This window comes from Varroa jacobsoni, unplaced genomic scaffold (genome assembly GCF_002532875.2).
Source record: "Varroa jacobsoni isolate VJ856 unplaced genomic scaffold, vjacob_1.0 scaffold_1340, whole genome shotgun sequence".
Classification (NCBI taxonomy): domain Eukaryota; kingdom Metazoa; phylum Arthropoda; class Arachnida; order Mesostigmata; family Varroidae; genus Varroa; species Varroa jacobsoni.
The window spans coordinates 157,410-180,379 of NW_019214242.1; the positions used below are offsets into that span (position 1 = coordinate 157,410).

The 22,970-nt window shown below is 44.4% G+C and overlaps 1 protein-coding gene across 1 annotated transcript in view; it reads left to right on the top strand.

The window, feature by feature from the left end:
- Positions 1–10,837: 10,837 nt before the first annotated feature.
- ds (dachsous cadherin-related 1) overlaps positions 10,838–22,970 on the top strand; it is a 29,212-nt gene continuing 17,079 nt past the window's right edge. Inside the window, exon 1 of the mRNA XM_022848291.2 lies at positions 10,838–12,598. Coding sequence (XP_022704026.2) covers positions 10,838–12,598 — 1,761 coding nt within the window. The remainder of the gene's footprint in view (positions 12,599–22,970) is intronic.

Genomic DNA, 22,970 nt, shown 5'->3' on the forward strand with positions numbered 1-22,970 from the left:
TTCCTTTCATCATCATTGATCACGTCAGACAATATTGTGCGGCTATTCTATTGTTAGTACAGTGATGCGTGGTTGTTTTTCTTTTATTTGATGGTCCTCATCCCGACAGACAGTCAAATTCAGATACATATAGCGTAAACATATTATTAGAGGCGACGCGAACGTCTCTCGGGGTTGGAAGCATGTGAAGATGCGATACGATGCTCTGTGAGGCGGTGACGAACCTTGAACGTACCGGTAGGGCTATGGGCGTTTACTAATTCTGGCATGCCGGTGAGTGCCGCAGTCTTCAGCGATCCGGTGCTTCTTTTCGTCGAAGAACTCTGACGATTAGAGGGGTCTCCGAAAGATCTGAAGCAATCGATTAGGGGTGGAACAACCATATCTGGTCACAACTAGAACTGATACCGCTGGCGCTGAACCTAAACCTCATCCGCTAAATTCGGCACAGAACGATATAACTGTGGGGCAGTGCGCTGTGACATATAAACATAGTATTACAACGGGACAATTAAGCCAAAAGCAAGAGAGGAAGTAGATGTGAAGTTTCACGCCATCGGCAAACTGCATGCAGACATTGTTTTGGGAACGCGATTCAGGCTTCGAATGAAGTGACCCAGCCTGGTGACCAGCTTGTCGCCTCTGCTCACTAATGGTAGGGGTAGTTATTGTCGATGAACAGTGTCAGTTCGTGCTGTACTCTGTTTTAAAAGAGAAAACGTCGGGCAAGATAGAGACAATCGAAGCAACGCTAGTAGACCCAGTTGTTAATTAGCAAATAAGTAAAATAAGTATGAAAAATTAAAGTATATTCACGTAGTATTTCCGCGATCTTTCCAACAACACTTTATTCCGTATTAATTACTCGATCAACTATTAGGTCGATGGTTTTGGCTTCAGCGATAAAAAGATCATATATGCGCGTCTTTCTGTGCCGGAATCAACAAATGCGGAGCTCTTTTCTAGTCCAATGTGAGGGGCTTACATGGGGGAAGATGGAAAAGAATCGACAATCCTATCGACGGGGAACGTCACAACGCTCAGCAACAATTATCCTTTTTTGACGTTTATCTACGCATTGCGTCCAAGGAAACAACAGCAATAGAAACTAAGCGTAGTCTACTAATATCAACAGCCATAAAGTAGTGAAACCCGATCATTGTCTGGGGTCAAACAATCAGTAATGGAAGATACTGAGTCGTTTCATCTATGGGAATATCTATTATGACTATGGGGCCATCGTACACAAATTTAACATCGAGAGTAATCGCGTTACGCTACTGGTTTTTCCTTGCTGTTTCTGTGGTTTTTCGTATGCGAGCTAAAGCGGATTATTTATGTGGTGTTGAAAAAATGATTATCAATGACGCCTTGTGATCGCTCCGTGTTATCCACAGTTCAAAGCGTTGCGTCATGGAGATCGTTGTTGACATGGGCTTTGTTCAATATTGTCGGGTAAACAGCACTTCGAAGCTTTTGTGAGGAATTACATGCAGCTTACAACTTAACGAGGACACGGATGCATTCACATTTTCGACGTTTTAGGTATGAAATTGACAAACAATGGACCCTCGATGTTCCGGTAACGTCGCCTTGCTGATCCTTTTTACAATCCTCATCTGGAACAGTCGTGTTCTTTGTATCTCCTAAATTTCGCCCTTTTGGCTGTTTATTTGTCCTTGGAGCGGTCGCTGTTGTTGTTTTCGGTCGGTCCATTACTTGTATTGTGCTTTGGTGAGAATCCCTGAGACAAACTGTTAATGACCTCACGGCATAAGCCACGTCATCAGAATGCAGGTCTCTGAGGCCTAGCGTCTCTTCATCTTTGCTTATCACTATGTGCCTCCTAATCGTGCTCACGGCTCGACAGTTTCGGTCCCATCAACTTGACAACGATTCATGCTGATTTGTGACAACTGGATAAACTTGGGTGAGCAGTCGAACTGGGGTACCTGTCGTCTGCTCCATTACTATTAGTCTCAAATACAATGGTCGGTGACTAAAATGCGGTACCTCAAAACGAAAAAAGGAACGCATATTAGCTAATGAAGTCAACGAGGCTGTTAGCCTGAGATGGTATATAAAACCCCAAATGAGCTACGATTCAATTTTGTTTTTGATCTCTGTGCTACCAGTAGATAACAAGCAAGACGCCCTCCGTAACAAAAAGTCCTATTCAGTTTTAAACTTATCATTTACAATTGTAATTGATAATAATAAATAATGGAAAGAAACACATATTCACAGAAACCGAATTATATATAGCTATACAAATGTCAGGTATTCTAGTAAGGAAGAGCAAGTAAATATTTCTAGCTTGTTTTCTATTTAGACTGTTGCTTTTATAATTCATCCTTAATCTGACCATCGTGACTTTTCTGTCACGATCCGAGTTAGTCCATTACCGCGCTATGGCATATCTAAATTATTGTTATTATGTATTAACGAACCGCTAGAAGCGATGTTATTTCGTAGTGAAGAACGTACCACAAATGGAACCTGTGCGCGCAACGTGCACCGAAGTCAATAACGTTGTCTTTGTATACATACATACATAGCATTTAAACCGTTCGCTTTCTGTCAACATCACCACCTCCACTGGCAGCATTTCCGATCTTCTCTGCGCGATGTCTCTGCATCTCTGATATTCCGAGTCCACCAATACGGTCCTGCCGCCACAAATCCACATCTCGTCGCAATAGCTGCAATGCGGAGTGGCGCTATCGTCGCGTTTCGTCAGTAGCTACTGTTTTTTTTTTTTACTGCCGATTGCATATCGTAAACCAAGCTGTTTTCCTTAGCAATGTACGCGCGGCCCCTAAGCCTGGAGCAAGCGGTCGAGAACAGAGGAAAATCAAGAGGATGAGCGGGTATCGGAACAGAACTGAACGTAGCAGCAACACCGGTTGCTGCTCATCGTCGCCGTCTCGACGACTGCTGCAGAGAGATCTCAGCCTTTTGACGTTGCTATGTTTACGGCTGTATTTTCTATGTCTGGCAGCATTCGAGATGCGGCTTTTGCCGCAGTCGCACATTACTACGTAAGATTATTTATGGTCGAAAGTAGATAAGAGCTAACAGCTACCAGGGGTGGCGGCGTCGGCCACGACAGAATGCTCTCTGAGAAGAAGAATCCTATCGGCGGAAGGATATACGGACAGGCAGTGCGACCGGCCAACCAGCCAATGACGCGACTTCTGCGAACCGCAAACAGCCGAACAAAAGCCGTCCACCGAAGAGACCTTTGCGAGTGCTTGTCTGTAGACTAACAGCTTTACAACGTCAAAAGATACAAAATGACAGCGGTCGCAGCTAAATATTACCGCAGTATGGATCACAGCATTGAGACCATGAAAGCAACCCCCTACGCTGGCGCACGTATAGGTCCTATTGCGCGTCAACTCCCAGCACTCCATTAGTACAAGCAATAACAAAAATATGCTGCGCTGTTGCCTTTGACGACTGATTTTCCTATTTTTGAGGTCGGCTTCTTCGTTTCAGGACCCATCGGTTAGTGGTTCGAGAGACGCTCAGACGGGAACGGGGTCGATGCTTTGATGAATATGAGCGCAAGCTAGTGTTGCTATTTAACTGGTCAATAAGGCCTAATGCTGCCGTTGCTAATATTGCTACGATTGATAGTGGATTTTGTTCGGTTCCGTCAATGAGATGGACTTCTAGATAGGACTGCGACGATGGGCGAACGTCAGACGGATGTTCCTTACAAACGGTCGACGGGTTTTCTATCGGTCGGTGGATATGTGCGTCTCGCGGAGATGAAGACACTGCAGGTAAGGCGTTTTCAAATAGAGTAGAAAAATGTAGGAGGCCATCGGCGCTAAGCATAGTCTTGGACTGAAAACGCTAGTGTATCGTCAATCGGCGTGTCCCAATGTTTTTTAGCGATAAGATAACAACAAATAGCAGACGCTTCCCTGTCGATCATATGGGGTTGTTGTTGTTGTATGGGTATCGAAATAAAGAAAAGTGAAACACAAAGACAAATCCTCTACACTTGCAGACATAATACGTATATGTCAATTATATTCTATTAGTAGAGTACTTCGACAGTAAATTGATGGACTGATTAATTTTATCCAGCTAGAAAAGTGTTTAAATCATGATTAATTTCTGTTTAGGCCCGAGTTTGTTGTCATCTGCTATAAAATATTGTAAAAAAAAAAAATAGCCTTGTTTACTGCTCATACGGAAGACTTTCCGAATCGTGCACGTTTTTTTTTCAATCGATTAAAACCATATAGCTCGTATGAAAAGAGATGCTTTGGAGAGTCAGCTCACTTAGTACACCATACATAGTAAACTAAGTAAGCTGACAAATATGATATAGTACCAAGTGCATTCATTAGGCCCATCTGATTCCACACGAGCTGCATATAAAAGCTCTCCTTCCAAGCATTCAATGACGATATAGTTATTTTATTTTTTACGAATGGATCAGCTCGTCCTACGCCTATAATTTAGTCAGATTTCACTCTTAATCAGCAATTTACGATCAGACCTTTACTCGGATGCTTTGCGTGGTAACCAGCTTGCGATTCCATGGCCACTGGCTGTTTTTCCGGACTCGAGAGATCTGCATTTCGTCACGGTCATTCCTGCGATTTCTTCGGACTTCGTGGTGGATGACCTAACGTCAGAGCTATAGCTTTTCTCACCTATACGGCAGCAGCAGCAGCAGCAGCAGCAGCAAATCCCGATGTCTCTACTGTTTATTATTTTGTAGCTCATTCCCTGCTAGCATACCCGATTGCTTTAGGTCGAGAGAATGGTTCTTATAAACTGACTGTCCGATTCCCACATGCGCGTTGTTTACATATATTTTTATAAAAACAAATGTATTTATATGTTTATATTTGTGTGAATAGATACTTCATCGTAGGCGCCATAGGGCTTTCAGTGGCTTAAAAATACAGGTTCTTCTTTGTGATGATCTTCTGAACTCCTGATGCCGACCTATTTAAACTTATACCCCATTCCTCCTGCTTTTATTATGCGTTTGGCAGTTGTCGTTGTGTTTAATAGGCTACGATAATACAACTCTGCCGCGATCAGTCCAACTCAGGTCGTCACCTAGCTTCAAGCGTTCGTCAATCGTACATTGCTTTTCCCGTGTCTACGATGGAGGCTTACCCAACATTAATGGAACATAACCCCCAAATCGAAAATAGTATCGAATCTCAAAAGCTGTTCACAGAAATTCCTTGTAACTGTGATTGATCAGTCTGCCACGATTTCTGTTGATCTCGTGCTCCTTACGTAGACGTAACGTCACCGCATTTGTTCATGTCAGCTATGTCTTTTCTCCGTGCGAATGGCAGAAACCATTTAGATGCCCAAACAAAGTAAAGTAGCTATGGCTATTTCCGTTGTCCAAATATTCTTCGTACGTTACGATATGCTAAAAATTGGGTAAGTATTTCATTGGCGTTCCCTAGCGTACGTATGCTGCGATATCGATGTCGGCGACGACGATGATTTGGATAGAACTGTATTTCAATTTTGACTCGTGACAAAAACGGCATGCAGTTAGAGAATCTAAAGAAGAGAAGAAGACATTTGCAGCCGGTAGATCGAACAGGACTCGATAATCAACCTTATTAAATTGCCGAAGGTCAGAACGGCCCCAGCTCTTCTTAATCGCTTGTTTCCCCTACGGAAACTACGTTTGCGTCAACTAACGCCGATATCGTTAGAGCTTCGCTGTATGTAGCAGGGCGTAACTTCAGCTCTTTTACTGTTACTATCATAATTTCTTTCATCGATACCTCTTCGATATATTCACACATTACTCGTTAATACGAAGCATGATGTACCGTCTCTGTTAGCAATTAATTGTTTGCGCCCCTGATGGTGACGCCGTTGTTGTTCATGTGGAAATAACCATTTGTAGAGAACAAACTTCGCTTTCTATCACAGCAGCTGTCATTGGGCCAGGAGCAGTGTCGGTCGAGACAACGGCCCACCGTTGTGCCTGTAGGCCTGCGGCTGTAAAAATCCTTTCGCCTTCTTTAAGCGGCGTGCACAAATGCAGTTTTCTGCCGTATCCTTTCAATAAAAATGACGAAGCAGCCGGAAGTTGGGGCAGCGGCAGTGGCTATGATCACGGACCATGACTACTAATCTGTTAATTTACTTGATTCAGTTAAGAAGAGTGAGACAAAAAAAATACACGAGGATCTGACAAAAGCCAATGATGTCGCACATGTTAGTATGTAGGATATATTGATACATACAAGTACTTAAACAGTGCCCACACTGGATGTCCGCTGGAGGCTTTTAAAAAGAAATATATAGTAACAAAGACGTTGAGTTATCTTGCAAGTCAAACGCAACAAATAGTTCTACCTATTTTAAGGGTAATTATCCCCTATTCGTGGGAAAGGGTACGTCTTCCCTTCAGGTACCGTTTAGTGAGCCTATTAATTGGCCGTCCACTTAGCCAGGCACCGTGCGTTTTGGACACAGCAGTTATTGCGTTCGCGAGTCGCACGTCGATAAGACGGACGAATAGAAAGCATTTGTGCCGTTCTGGATCAGCAATAACGACAGTGCTTTTACTTACGACTAGTACCGGATTATGGCTACTCCTATTAGCACCAGGAAGAAGCGATAAGGGTGTTTTTTTTTTTTTATACATGATCTTAAGGATAAAAGCCGGCGTATTTCGAAATAACAATACGATCTGTTATACTGATTACCATTATGCTAACAATAACAATACCCATAACCAGAAAACGATGAACGACATGAACTCGTGAAATTAATGAGGCTTAGCAACGGATGCTTCGATGGTGCTGCCGCCGCCGCCGCGAGTGCTGCTGATGCGGTTCGCACACGAAAACGAAAGACAACCCCCGAAAACAGAACGAGTTCCGGCCAGCGGTAATAAGCGCGACTGCAGCAACTGTCGCAGCAACAAAAGAAATGAAAGAAGCAATGAGCAACCCACACGATGAACAATAACCGATCCTGTTTTTTCCCGTTAATTGAGAACGTGACTCTCAAATCAACGATTGTGGTACAGCACTGGGCGCAACGTCGGCAAACGAAGTCCCGCGGTGCTACTTTGCAATGGCAGCCGTTGCGTATCAGCGTCAACAAGCCCTCAGTGAGTAGCGACGGCTGCATTCGCAATTAAAGCGCGACCAGTAAAAGAGCAAACCAGCAACAATACTCATTTCGGTTCATTTTTCAGTCTATACAAACGCACTCGTGCACAAATCTACGTAGACACGTGTACGCTAACTCGTAGCCTTATGATAGAATGGCGTAGTGGCGACTTAAAGGTTATCGGCCCGTCGAAGAACTTGTCATTGATAAAGCACCGGTCCTTTGCCGCATCTATCGCTATTTGTTTTCCTGCGGCTGGGTTAAATGAGTAGGTTTTGTAGCAGCTACGTTTGATTAGGTTTTGAAAGAGCTTTTCACCCGTGGGTAAAATATGGTCTCAACGATGGAGGACGACTTTGCTTGAGTTCACCAGATAGACGATGGGTCGACTTTTGGTGGTGATTTTCTCCTATTGGAGAGGTCGATCACGCCGCGAGCACCAGTCTACTGGGAATGTGTAATCCAGTAGTTGTCTCGAGGATGACGACGAGGCTGGCTGCGGTAAAAGGGGTCCTATTACGTTTCCGGGAGCAGTAGGTCGCGTAAAAATCGTTCTATAAATAAAGAAGTCGATCGATATGAAAAGTACCTGCCAGATTTAGTGGCCTATTTGTAGGTAATAGCCAGTATAATACACAATGGTATGATAAGTAGTGCTAAGAGCATCCTTGATACGTAATGTTGTCTATGGCGCGTCAGTTATGTCAAATGTCACAACATCTTCAGACACGTAAGTGGACCAGTTTACGGGGAAAAACACTATGGAAAGTCTTGCGCCTTTCCTAAAGAAATTTACTTGCCATTTATCGCCATATTTGAGTTATTAGCTACACGTGCAGAGGGGAATGTTGATTTTGAGTTAGAAGACGAAGCAGGACAACGTCTAAGGGCCTCTCTTTCAGGAGATACTCAGCGGCTTTTCAAAGGAGATAGCCATCAATCGTTCGATGTTTGAGATCCTTTAGAGTACATTATTAATTGCTACGATTTAATTTCTGTGTTGAAATATATATTGTTATTTTTCTACCTGATTAAAGAATAATGATAAATTCCCTAGAAAGAGCCGCTTTGGAGCCGCTGAACTTTTCAAAACTTGCAAGGTATCTTCTTGACTGTTGTGTATTCAATGGACGCAGCTACGTTGGCTCCCATCGCCTGCATTTATGTTCTATAAATGTAGTCGTTAAATACGGGAAATATATATCTAAGTCGAAATCATTTGAAGTTTCTATCAAATCACCCCCATTCTTACGCTCCTTTCTTTGCCTCAGGACGATTAACTGACCCGAACGAAAACCTCGGGTACGGCGGTCAACCTAATTTTCAGTTAGCCTGCTGGACATAGCCACGTTCATTGGCATACTTATTTTCTCTCCACTTAACTGGAGCCGCTGCCTACGCATAGCACCGACCAGAACACGCATAACCGATATCGTCACCACCAATATTACGATAGACATGACAATGATTTGCGAAAATCGAAGATCAGAATTCGACTGGTTGCGACCTCACGGACCGATCCTCGCCAATCGTTCATGACTGCTGCGATATGATTCTCAGCATGACCGTAGTCACCAACAGAGTCATGCACATCATCCTTTTACTTAGCTCTTTTTTGAGTAACGTTGCAAAGCCTCCGTTCTTCACTGGCGATGTTCCTCGTTTTCATCGTTTACCTCGTCATCGTTTTAGCTGTCAATCGGACCCTTCCATCTTGCATTGTCGAGCAATCAGATTCGTCAGCCTGCTCAGGCTCTGGCGTGGCTTTCAGCTGACATTTAGAAACGTTGTTGGCGTCGATATCATTATAGTCGGCTGCAGCTGTCCTGCCGGTTATTCGTCACTGTTCGCGTTTCGTTGTGTCCGATTTCGTGTTTTTCGGTTTTCCTTCCCATCCTGTTCGTTGCTGCTGACGTCGTTGCCTATGCTGGCGTAGTTCTGCTTGTTTCTTGCATTTTTTTTGTCGCAGTTGTCTCTGCGGCTTTCCTTCTCTGTGTTTTCGTTCGATGTCGTCAGTCACTCAGTCACTTGGTGTGGTGCTAGGAGCCGCTGCGGCCCACATACGGCCGCTGGTCATCTTCCTATTCATCAGATATTTCGCTTTAGTTCTGCGATGCGACTGGTGCTCCCCAGAGCTTCTGCTTTACGGGCCCGTCACGACAATCGATACGCTCCCGGACCTGCCATCGATATAGAATGCGTACATCCATCTCTACATTATTATGCGCGGGTATACGACGATAACAACAACAATAGCGGCGTGACAGCGTCGAGAAGCAAATCTTACAGATCGTAAGTATGCCCGCACAGCCTGAAAAAAAACCAGCAGCTACAACAAAGCAACATGGTAAGACGCACACGGTGAAATAGTTGTCGCAGCAATAGCCTTACCAGAATTGACAACAACAACAACAATGTGGAGAGACATATCGTTGTCATCATACGTTGATGTTGTTGCGCGATGACAAGCAACGGGATGACGCATCAAAAAGGGGATCGAGACATAAGCATTTGAGTTACAGGATCATATTCCTAGGGAAAAGGCATGATACAACAGCAGACGCCGACAGAAAGGAAAACCGCCAAAAGGTCTGTCGAGAGAGAACTACTGAAGAGAGATAAAAAGGGATAAAAAAAATCAACACGGTAATGCTGTGGCTGACGGTGACGGCTCTGAGCTGGAAGACGAGCACGAAGCCAAGCAAGAGGCGAGATATGCTCGTTCGTGATGATCGTATTATATGCATGTTGACGGAGACGTGTTGGTAGCGACGGTAGAATGGCAAGACGCCAAAGACACCATTTAGCAGAAACGGCGGCAAACGGCACCCGTTTGTTTGGCTGGTGCGAAAAAAGCTTGTTTTCCCCGGCCTGGCGCAGAGCCGAATTACCTGTTCAGTTTGTAGATAGAAAAAACAGAAAAAAAAACTCGTAATATGAAGTAATCCATTTTAATGTAACATAAATTGGATTCAGTTTATACAAAAAAATATAATGCAACTAACAGCTAAGTAAAAGCTGTGAAAGTCTCACATAGAAAGGGTCGCCGTACCGACACGAAGAGGCTTTTAGGTGTCGTATTAGCGCTAGGAGATTTCACACCTATACCAAAAAAGTACTGCTTTGTTTTTAAGAGCCGGCTGGTTAGCTTGTTAAAACCATCCGGGGAAAATAAGAATGTAAAAACAATGCCCACCTGGTGTATTCCTGACTTTTTTGAAATTAGCCTTTTTAGTAAATGGCTTTAATTTAGGTAGATGGCTTTCTAATTTTAGTCGTTGAAAAGTCACTCTTAAATAAAAATGGTCATCTCTTGTCCTTGCCTGTAGCTGTAGCCAATGAACTAAATACTTTCGCTTTACTCGGAAGTCAGCAGCAACTAGAGAAATACCCCAGTAAATTTTCCTTGTGTCAGACATTACGCACTTCAAGTTCTCTTTACCATAGAGACTTTCCACGGAAAGACAAGTTTAAATGAGCTGAGATATTTCCTCGAGTTCTGCATTTGCACCAAACAACTTTAGTTTACCTGCATTACTAACTGCACCACTGAGATTTCAAAGACTACTAACGATTAAGTCTTTTACGCTTGATTACAGATGACGGAGTCGAGACCTGATCGTGACGGAGGTGACGCGGTGGCAGTAGCTAAATGGTGAGACCGGGGGCAAAGTCGTCCTTGCGTATTTACGCGGGACGCGTAACCATGAAGCGGATTGCCGGTCCCCTATTGCAACTGCTGACCGCTGGGTTACTGTTGGCGCTAATAGTGTGCTCGCGACCAGTCAACGCTGAGTACCTACAAGAGTTCGAAGTGCGTGAAAATGTCCAACTTGGTACAGTGATTGGGTTTATCGGACAGCCGAAAAATGGCGGCCAGGCACCCCCACCAGCTCCTCCGTATTATGTTGTGCCAGTGGCGAACAGCGATGTTGATCGTGATCTTGTAGTTGTTGCGACTACAGGCGAGATCCGGACAAATACAACTCTCGACAGAGAAAGCCGAGCAGAATACTCATTTACGGCAATTCCGGTCGCAATGGGTGAGAATGTGCGAGTAGTGATTCGGGTACAGGATGAAAATGATAATGCACCTCAATTTCCGGCCAACTTCATTCGAATAGAGTTCGCCGAGAATGCCCCTCGAGACGCGAAACGTACGTTAGCACCTGCCCGCGACCGTGACCTCGGACAATTCAACACGCAGCGCTACGAGATCATCTCAGGTAATACGAATAACGCGTTCAAGCTCTCGTACCACAGGGAGCGGGACGAGGTTCTTTATCTCGATCTGCAGGTGAACGGAGTTCTCGATCGGGAGATCACACCGAGTTACTCGCTCGTAGTCGAGGCGTACGATGGCGGGACACCCGCTCTCAAGGACACGCTCCGAGTTAACATCACTATCCAAGATGTAAATGACAACCAACCAATCTTTAACCAGGGCCGGTACGTGGCAACGATCCCGGAGAACGCAACAGTAGGTACATCAGTTCTTCGCGTATTTGCGACTGATACTGATGCCGGACGTAACGGTGAGGTGCGATATTTAATTAGCCGTCGACAGAGCGACAGGAAGCAGTTCTTCACGATCGACGCAAAGACTGGCGAGGTTTTTGTCAACAAGCCTCTGGACTATGAAACGAAAGAGCTACACGAGTTGGTTGTCATTGCCCGTGACAACGGGGCACAACCCCTTGAGACGACGACGTTCGTATCGATCCGCGTCACGGACGTCAACGACAACACACCCACAATTAGCCTCATATTTTTGTCGGATGACACTTCTCCTCGAATCAGCGAAGACGCAAAAGTTGGCGATTTTATTGGACGAATATCCGTCAGTGACCCCGACTCGCGCGAAGAGTACGCCAATATCAACGTGACGCTACATGGGGGTGACGGCCATTTTGGGTTGACCACGCGCGACAACGTCATCTACCTTGTTGTGGTTAAGGCACCACTGGATCGTGAGCAGCAGGCCAACTATACGATGTCTATAATGGCTACAGATCAGGGTGTACCCCCGTTGAATGCGTCATCTGTTTTCAATCTAGCCGTCACAGACGTCAATGACAATCCGCCAGTGTTCTCACAAACGGAGTACACGGTAAACATACCCGAAGTAGCGGAACCAGGCTTCTCTGTCCTGCAGCTGCGAGCAGTTGATCGCGATGTGGGCGAGAATGCTGAGCTTCGATACGAACTGCTTGACGACCCAAGTGGCTGGTTTAAGCTGGATGCTGTGTCTGGCCTGTTGACGACGAAAGCGTACGTCGACTGTGAAACCAATCCTAATCCGGTCCTGTCGGTCGTGGCCAGGGATCGCGGCACCCCGCGGTTATCGGCTACCGCTCGGGTCAGTGTGACTGTCAGCGATTTCAATGACAACGAACCACTCTTTGATCAGAGCTACTACAACGTGACAGTTGCAGAGGATACAGAAATGGGAACTTGTATCCTTAAGGTACGTAGAGAGGCAAAAATTAAATCATAGATTTCATACATATTGAAAATGACTGTAGAGGTAAAGGCAAAGCAAAAGCTAGGCTTATTTAGTCGACTACTAACGAAGCATGCAACCATGGAACGAATGTAAGGAGCAATCAGAGAAAAGGATGAAACGCTTTTTCGGCCTGAATCTGAAAAAGTTTTATTATATGACGTACTTAAATCAAAACTAGCGTGGAAATCTAGTTTAGAGTCGATACCAGTAGGCCTATCGTTCTCACCCGCATGCGACCCACAAATTGGGTTTCCATTCCTATCCTCAATAGGACTGTTAGGCCTTAGGAGAGAAAAGAGTTGAAAGCTTCATTACAGTCGAAAAGGTCTGTTTCGTCATTCGTGCACTTCACTCCCCATTGACATGTATCGAGCGGTGAAATTGCTATTTTACTTTTACCAAGAAAACGGAGAGTAGGAATTAGCTTTTCGAATAGTTTTTGTCCTTTTTCCCCATTGAGAAAGCCTCGGCTCGGTGACATCACTAGATTACTATAATTTTCGGTCAATCTCTTTATGCAACGTAATGACTGCCGTCCAGTTGTCGTGTCCCAATGGTTGATGTCTAGTAAGTAAGGCTACTTGTGGATTCCAAAAGCTGGATTTTTAGAACCGCCTTTTATTGGTCTATTCTCAATTTGTTTTCCACTCTCACAAACTCTGTAATGTAACAATAAAATTGAATCGCCTTGGCCCTCACGCCATTGTTTTATCTCCTGTGATTGTCCTCTATCTACGTTTGGGCTTCTTCAGCGTCCACGTTTTCAAAATCCTCAAGGCACTGAAGACGGCTAAGACGTAACCATACGAGTATAGAAACAGTGTATTGACGACAAAAGCATGGGACGATTTCTAGTTGTCTTTCCTACGGCCCCTGGGGCCGTTTTTGCTTTTAGCTCCTGAAGAACAATGGGATGAAATCTACTATTGCATTTTTCTCCAGACCAGATCACGTTATCAATTTAGCTCGATGCGCCACCACTACATGTGTGGCTATACATATATATGTGGTAGCAATTGACTTTATGTTGTTATTTTTGCTGTGCTATTTAGTAGTCCTATTTCGTTCCTGTCCTCTTCTCTTGACCGTACTACTGTGACTCGTGAGTGTCACTAAATAGGCAATTCGACCAATTTCGCCAATCGCTCTTGGTGCAAAAGATGTTGAAGTAAACACGGTAAGTTTGGTGAGTCAAGCTATTGCCGCTGCTGACGCACTAAACCGTCAACGCATTCCGATCTGCCAGTGTTACCAGTAGCTACGTTGTGTCCACCCTTATTCCTCTGAAATTAACAGAGATCATTATCAGACCCCCAAATCAGACGTAAACGTATATGGACAAGTGAGCCCGCTCCCTCGAAAAGCATTATTCTATAGGTAGAGATCTTTGGACGAAATGGTAGCAGGCAAGGCTACGTAGAAACACAAAATTCCATCAATTCGTTTAGCAAAACATAATAAAAACGAAAAACAAATAAAGAGTAAACATGTACGAACTCTCTCTTTCTCTCTCTCCCTCTCGCTCTCTCTCTCTCTCTCTCTCTCTCTCTCTATATATATATATATATATATATATATATATATATATATATTCAAGCGCGATTCCTGTAATTCTGGTAGCTAACCTGTACTATGATGACGTGAGGTAGCCCGATGGGATCCGACGGCATCCGAAGATATCTAACTGAGGTCTGGCCGATACCAAGAACAACAATCATAATGGCCGTCGTGGTCTGTTCGGTCTTCACCGTTGTTTTTCCCCACCGACTCACAGCTCCCGGACCGGTAGCCGATAGCCGGCGGACGGCGGCTTTCAGTTGACTGAAAGTTTTTCCGACTTCTGCTTCTGCCTACAGCAACAACAGCAAATTTTTTTGCATAGATAAATTCAGACGCACAGACGATGATAGTGGGCTAGGCAAATGTTGCTTTGCTCGTCCCTGTTAAATCTACGAGAGCAGCAGTTAGTTCTGACTGAAAGAAAGCAAGGATTCTACCACTGAAATAATGATGATGGTAAGGATGGAGATGTTCATGCTGATGGCCGCTACGTTGATCCTGATAGATGGTATACATAGTGTGAGCGTGTTCGCGGACGAAGTCGGGCTTCGTCGTGCCCTGTTCGTCGCGGTCGAGCAGTAGGAGCAGTCGGTAGCGATGGGCAGCGGCGTTAGCTGCCGAAGTTGCGGCGGTTGTAGTGGTAATTTTCTTGTGTTTAATTATTTGAAGTAGGGGAAAAGATGCAGGATAGATTTGAGTGACCGCATCAGCCAGCCGGCTATCCACGACGAAACAGAGCATTTGCGGTGGGGAAGCTGGCGTGAGAGACGTCATAGCAGCAAAAATGAAGGTAGGTGGAAGTGAGGAAAGCGACGAAATCAGCGACGTAGAGTTGCCATTGCTATGAAGGGAATCTTCACGACGACTCTCTGTCATACACACACACGCACATGCACGAACGAACTCATAGTGCCACTCAGAATCAGAAGCCTTTGCTCTTGCTGCCGTTATTACTGCTGTTATTATGGCTACTACAGACGATGATCCTATGACAATTCTGTGACGATGTTGATATTGCTGCTGTTAGGGATATTGTTAAGGGCAGGGCAGTAGTGCTAATGGTCCTTTCTAGCGATGCTGGAGTCGCCACGGTTCGCCTGCCGCTGGTATTGGCAGCGGTGGCCTTCATCGACGTCGTCAACGTTGCAGAAACACGACTCTCGTTTCGCTCGAGGGACGCACGAATTTGTAGATGAAAGAATGAACGAAACGACGGGACAAGTACGTCGCTTTGCACGAAGTTCCTTCGGCTCCGCACATGCATAACTGGAATTTGACCGTATGCACCATATTATATCCGTGTGCGCATCACTTATATATCTGTGTGTGTATGTGCGGTTTTATGCTATGACGCGAATTGCCGCGGGCTGTTTTCAAGTGAAACGCACGCGTAGCTCAACATGCGGCTTCACGCGTGCTTCATGGTGATGATGACAATAATGATTCCGGTGACGCTTTGTAGAGCAGGAGTCCGCTGAGGAGGGTATCCGAGCGGTTGGTCAGTTCCTCCGAAGGTATTTGACTATGATGTGCGGGTTTGTGCTTTTATTGTTGCTACCGCTGTATATATATGTATATATATTCGGACAGCGAACAATGGAAGAAAAATGGGAAAGAACATAATACTTGGCGGCAACGCCATCAGTAGCACCAACGACTGCAATCACAATAATAATAATGACCCCGCGCAAGCACGGGTTGCATGATCACGTCGTCAGCGTTACAAACTGAGAATGGCAGTACCCATTACGAAGTACGAAGTATAACTGCTTTTATCTAGCATCTGTTGTATGATTTCTATTTGTATTATTGTCATTCATTCTTGATCCATTTTGGCTTTTTACCTCGTTTGCGCTCCCGTGCATCTCAGTTAATGTTTAAATTAATCCCGAGCGAAACGATAACAGTTCCTCAATTGTGGATTCGTCGGCCACCAGTATTTAGGAAGGGACCATAGATGCCTTGCAAGGTGCTGCCCTACCTTCTCGTGATACCGTAAAATTGATTTTTAGATGACCCAGGAACTAGCAAGCGTTTTAAAAAGCCATTTACTTAACCAATTTTTATTCTGACAACATGAAGACTGGATCTATTGAGCTATTCTTGTTAAATGTCGGTCCCTTCTGTTTTTAGATGCATGATCAATATAGTATTCTAAACTGGTGTAAGCTAGGCGTTGGCTTTGTTTTGTCAGAAGAAGCTGCTCGTTACCCATATCGGACGCCCACCTTTTCATAGATGAGCTATACATAGGAACGAGGTTGTAACGCGAGTTGTTATTAAGTAAAAACAAAGAACATCTAAATGCCGCACCAAAGTTCAAAGGTATTTACAAGTAATAGTTAAAATCCGTTGCATTGTGTACATTTAGAAACAGTTCGTGCATAATAACTTGCATCTATAAATTGTCGCCAATTTAAAATTGAGGCCAACAAAAGCGACGGAATCAATCAGACATCGACGCCCAACTGGAAAAACTAGATGAGATGACGATCACAGGGAAACAGGACCCCATAACATTTCCTACCGCTGTCTAAACTGTACAGAAAAAATTCTGTTGTCATACGCGTCTACGCATAACAGTATAGAATATCCTACGTAGACGAACTTGTCTCGCGGTGCGGATAGACAATTTTACCCGACGATTGGCTAACGGCGAAGTCGACTTCTGCTATTGAGTTTAGCGGGTCCAGCAATATGGAACAAGCAGCCCACCGTGTCTCTATGAAGTTCTATTTTGAAGCTGCGGTTCACGATCGACCTTGCTGATTGTGCGTAACTGCTATTATAGGTGAAGATATAAACTTTTCAGGAGGACACTTTTAGACTTCCGGGAGTGTGTCTGTGAGGCTTAAGTCAATGCTTATTAGCACCACTTGAAAGTAGGTCTTATGCTAATTTTGTTTGAGAATAATGTTAAATGAAATCGAAGTGTGTCTATATTGAACGAGCCAGAAATATCATTCATGACATCAGTTATTTAAAAAAACATTAGGGAAAATTTACAAACTATTAAAGCCGCATTCTAGCAATCTCGACCATACCTATACCTAGTAACCGGCTTCACAACTCGAGTATCGTATCTAAGTGTTACGATAAAGGCCAACAGTGAAGCTCATTGAGCTTTCGATTTCTTCTCGTTTCAAGGTAGGCATTTTTTGATAGAAATTTTGTTTTTTCCAAAAAAAAAGATCGTGTCTTACGTCTGGTACTGCCGTTCATTATTGTTTCGGAAGGCTGAAATCTGAAGCTTAACCATGCGTATTACGACAACATTTGATGTTGCCGATGATCAATCTCAGCATCGCTGTGGGTCAAACAGTGGCATCCTTGTGAGCTTTATTACCTTTCTGTTAAACCAAATTTTAAAACCGTACGCATCGAAAAAAGGTCCTGAGTCTCTGAACGATGGAAGGCACATTAGGCTCACTGACTAGAAGATTTATCAAAAGTTAAAATTTTCTGTATTTAACCTGACTTTACCCAGTAACCTTTATCTTGTAGCCTAGCTAGTGGTACATATACGTACATATGTGTACATGTAGGCTTTTTTAAGGTACAGTTTTTTATTTCGCCCTACTTTTACTATTTACTACTACTAACGTGAGCCTTGTTCGTGTCTCGTTATAAGGTCATTCTCTTGTCGTTTGTTGTTTCTTATTCATGTTGGTAATGACTCACTTTTCCCTCTTTCGCTGTTATTGGTAGTGCTTGTTTTATTGTTGTTGTGGTTTCTGACAGTTGTTCCTTGTCTCGATTCTCTGACGAACATACTCGCACTCTCTTGCTCTCGTCCTAATCCTCGATCGTCTCCCATTTCTCGGGAGTCGTCCAGCTTAAATCAGTGCCTGCTCCGAAAGGTCGCTCGCCAACAAAACGTTATGTTCCTCGCTCAGATAGACGGACGGACAGAGGCTGTTACGTTAATGTTAGCGATGTACCACAGTTACGGTCTGCTGGCTTGAGGCCGATGTGCCGCCTCTACCGAAGCGTCGTTATCACCATGTCCGTGCGTTTGTATCTCTGTCTCGCCATAATAATTGTGACAACAATTATATCCCACAACAGCTAGCGAGACGTGTAACAAGACTTCATACAACAAGGCACGAGAACGGGACTTCACATATCGAAGACAGAATACGACTTGGACATCACTGCTGCTCCCAGCAATACAGTAGCATCCAGTTTCGTATCGTGTAGTAATCCGATGTGACGCCGATGGTGGCAACAGTCGAGCGATGGAATAATCAGAGACAGCATCGAGACCAAAACATCAGGGCTAGCAGACGTCGATAGCAATGGTACAAGTTACATTTGCCTTTTTTCTGTAGCTGTTACCAATCGCTGTTATTGGACAACACGAGAACAACGAAGAACAAGAAGACAACGGTGGCGGCGACGGCGGCAATGGAGAAGATGGAAAAAATGTAGCGAAACAGCTAGGGTGTCTGCACAAAGTGGCTCCGACATATTATCCTTCGTCGTTTCGTCCAATAGCGGACAAAAACAACTCCATGATCGACATAAACGATGAAATTGGCGTACCTTGGACCTGACTGCGGTCGCTTCTGACTGACGGCAGCGGCCATAGTTAGGGCAATGATCGCGGTTTTGATGGGGATCTTGGTGATGTTAGCTCAGATCTCTGCTAGAGTTTAGAAGCGGCTGGAGCCAAAAGCCGGGTTCTGATTCCAGCTCAATATTGTAACTGCACGACTATTTTTGTTTCTGCCTCGGCCACTCTGACAAGGCTGACCGCCACCGTTGAAAGCGCCATCTGTGACGAAGAAAAGCAATCGACCTCCCTGTAAAAGCAGGCCAATGATGATGCCGGTATCCACCACGGTGCAACGTACGACGTAACGGCACGCCAACCAGCCAAACATATTATTACTACTACCATAACTGCTATTACAAATTACTAGGCATGTGCGCTTCGGGTCCGATGATGGTCGTCGGACGGGGAAATGATGTCATTTTTCGGTCGCACGGTATTTGTGCTGGCATGGTATTCATCACAGTAGCTGCAGCCTTTGTACTGGCTAACTGTTTTGTCACTAGTTTGGTCCGTGTGGCCTCCTCACCTGTGCTTTCTCGTTCCTAGCCTCGCGCTCTTCCCAAGGAAAAGGCGAGGGATTTTATCGAAGATTTCTGTTGTCGTCGTTATAATGTCGCTATTACAAAGAATTCATAATGTTAAAATGTTTGCTTTCTTTGCAAAATGACCATCACATAACAATGGTTGATTGATACGAGCAAGGAAGCGTCGACTGGATCACATGAAAAATCCACGACTTCCTGCCGTACGTATTTTCAAGCATCCGTAGACAAGCATCAAACGGCTTGTCATTGTCGTTGTTGCTAATATACTCCATTTGTCTTTAGATGGATAGAATGAAATGAGTTTGTGGCTGAAGATGGCATAATAATGCCTTGTATCGTTGGAATGGACAGAACAGTGCAAAGGAAGAACCTTGCCTGTATTTCTCGACTGGAGGCTGGGAAAGGTAACTTGAGCAAAAAAGGATAGGAACTATCCACGGCGAACGAAGGCAATAATTTGACACGTATTGATTTAAACCGAATTTGTCCAGGGATGGGTTAGGATCTTCCTTGAAAGTGGAATATGTTAGAAAGCAATATAATACATTGTGCCTAATTTCGAACTATGCCACGTTCGTATGACGCAGTTTCCTGCTTCACACTCTTGTCCATATATTAGCAGATTTGTGTACGTAACAGAAATCAGCGGGTAACGACGAAGCATTATCTCTATTTATTGCATTATGGATGCGCGCGGGTCAAATAGAATTTTCCGAATTCGGATTCCCCCGTCTGCCTTTTTCTTGATTTCTTTAGCTAAGCGTCCTTTTTCCCCGGACCGATCTCAGTGACAAAACTGGTCCAAATTCGATGGCAACCGAATAACCAATTACAATTACCAATATCATGTCCTTTAACGTTGCAGTTTGCAGGCGGCCCGTTGCATTACGGTGGTCACGAACACTACGGATAGCGGGTCACAGATAACGCCGGTTCTAGGTCTTTGTCTCCACTTGTCCTTCGAATTTTTTGCGAGCGTTTTTCTCTTTCAAAGGCTGCACCGACATTTCTACGTATGCTTTCTACGAACAGAACCGTTCTCGCTGTTGGTGCCTGTTGATCCTTACGTTCTTATTGCCAGCCAAGTCTTACCAATAGTATACAGCAGTCTGTTTATTTATTATACGATAGCTTCTTATATTGTGCCAGTGAGTTCGCCGTTGTAAGGAAAGCATCGCGAGCGTGGTCCGGGAGAGAATCGTGAACGTATGCTCTATGCTGTCTCGTATTATTGCAGCAAATGACGAGTCTTGCATTAATCCGGCTGGGGCAAGAACGGATCGTTTCTAAATAAGTAACTGTTGAACGCTACAAGCAAACACAGATAAGAGTTACCTCGTAGGGGGCGACCCCTAATAGCCGAACTTGTCAACCCCAGCTAGAACCGATCACAGCGTTATCAGCGACAGAACGGCCTGTATGGGACGGCTTGCCACGGTCAGCTGACGTTTGTCATAAACTACATAAAGTCATTGAAAAAAGTTACTTCGAAAATAGCGTTTATAAACGAAGTAACTGTTTATTGATTGGTGATGAGTACGCCAGGTCTTCACATTGAGTGCGTATGGTGCAATATCTGCAGTGTAGTTCGATACGTATCTACAAGCACGAAAAATACTAGCACTCGGTCTGAAAAGCGGTTTACCCACGAATACTTTAAGAAACCCCGTTTGGAGGGACGGCAGTAACAGAAACAAATCGATTTGACAAAACCAGACCATTGCCGCTGTACGGCGCCGTGCTCGACGACGATTTTCTACTCCCTTGCTAATATAGCCTGTGTGTCCTTTTGTTACATAACGTCTCGAGAACTTTGGACTTCAGTCAATTAAACAGGCAGTCACGAAGCGGTTCCAAGCCAAACGCAGAAATCGAAAATGGTGGACACACGTTCGTACAGACGGACAAACGGATGGGATTTACTTCGAATTTTACAGCACCAATTTCTTCTTCTGTCGTCAGCTTTCAAACGGTAGTATTCGAAATGTTCTTCGCGACAGTGGCATCGGCCGGCTGTAGCCTTTATCATCAGACAGTTTATTACCTTTGTGGTTTCCCAACGTGTCAAGACACGGCCGACAATCTACGCCTGCTGGCCCGCGTTATAGCGCGCAATGAAGTCCACGTGGTCGTCGTTGATGAACTTCTTATTTAGGTTGATGTCGATTTTACCTTCTGCTCGGCCTGCGTCGCCTGCTTGTTTGTTCGCTGGCGTTTAGCCTGTATAATAAGAGAGGTGTACTTGGGGCCGGATCTGAGCTTTAACTTGAGCGAATAGCGGCCATTTTATGACAGCAGCAGCAGTACGAGTCGCTAGCCTGGTCAAATTTTGTCACCGCTCTCCATCCAAAACGCTCGAGCTGTCATCGATATTGGTTTTATTATATTTGCGATGTCGATTATGGTAGGAAAAAAGAAAACATAAAATCAGAAACGCGGACGAGATCGATCGATCCATCCATCCATCATCACCGAGCAGCCAATGCTACGTGGCTAAAATGCGTCTATATGTAGATAGCAATTGAAACATTATCGCTTTATATTCATAGATGCTTGCGTAGCAGTGCAGGGGTACGATGTTTTTACGCGGAGTCGATATCAATAGATATCTATAATATTACCTTCGGGGGAAGCGGATCGTGCAGATGTGAGGGAAGGTGAATGTGAGATTAGCTTAAAATACTCGAAACGGCGGAGTGTACCGTATACGTACGTAAGTATGCGAATGAAAATTTGTATATAGCAGGTGTTTTATTGCCGGTAAGAACCTCGAGGTGGGGTCGGCCAGTGAAGTCGACGTTTTTTGTGACTACTAAACAAATACGAGGCCAATCGTTGTGTCGTATTGGACTACGGTTCAGTAAACCCACATTTTTTTTTATGTCCAATACATACATCATCGTTTAAGGAAATGTTTCGGCTTATAAGGTTGAACCTGATAAGTTATCAAACAGGTAATGAAGGTTTTTTACAATCTTAAGCTTTGAAGCAACGATCGATGCTGTTGTTCTTAGGAGATATAAGTGACTAGTTATTTTTTTGCTTTATACCTAATACATTTAATGTGTTTTGCTTTCATGCATATTATTAAAACACTTCACGCAGTACTCAATATCTATCGGATCGGTACTTGTCTACTGCTCCGAAGACTTCGATGAACGTCAGTGCAAATCGGGAAATTCTTCCACGTTAATATTCATCCGTAATTATAGCATTGCTTAGCTATCGTATACTGCAATAGGTCTGACTATGCGTCCGACATCTTAGCTTCCGTAGCTTCTCTCTGGCAGATGCGCATTTTGCGGACTCTCGATATCGCTTTCAACATCGCGCACCGTTTCACATCGCATCACTATAGATAACGCTACAATGATACGATACGAATACACATATCGTGGCCATTTGCCGAACGGGGAGACCACCACGCTACCCCCCCCCCCTCTCTCTTTCTTAGCCCTTATCAAAGTGATTATAACAGATTTTTATTACCTTTATAGACATCTACTGATACATTCTGTACATTTGATAAGAACCACAAGCGTTTGACCCAACACGAAAAGGAGCTCACCCGCCAATTTCATGACGATTTAGCTGCCGGTATGCAGTTTTGCCCCGCAGGTTCAAAGGAACTGTTTTACGTCCGATATCCATCCGCCCAGTAGTAAGTTGT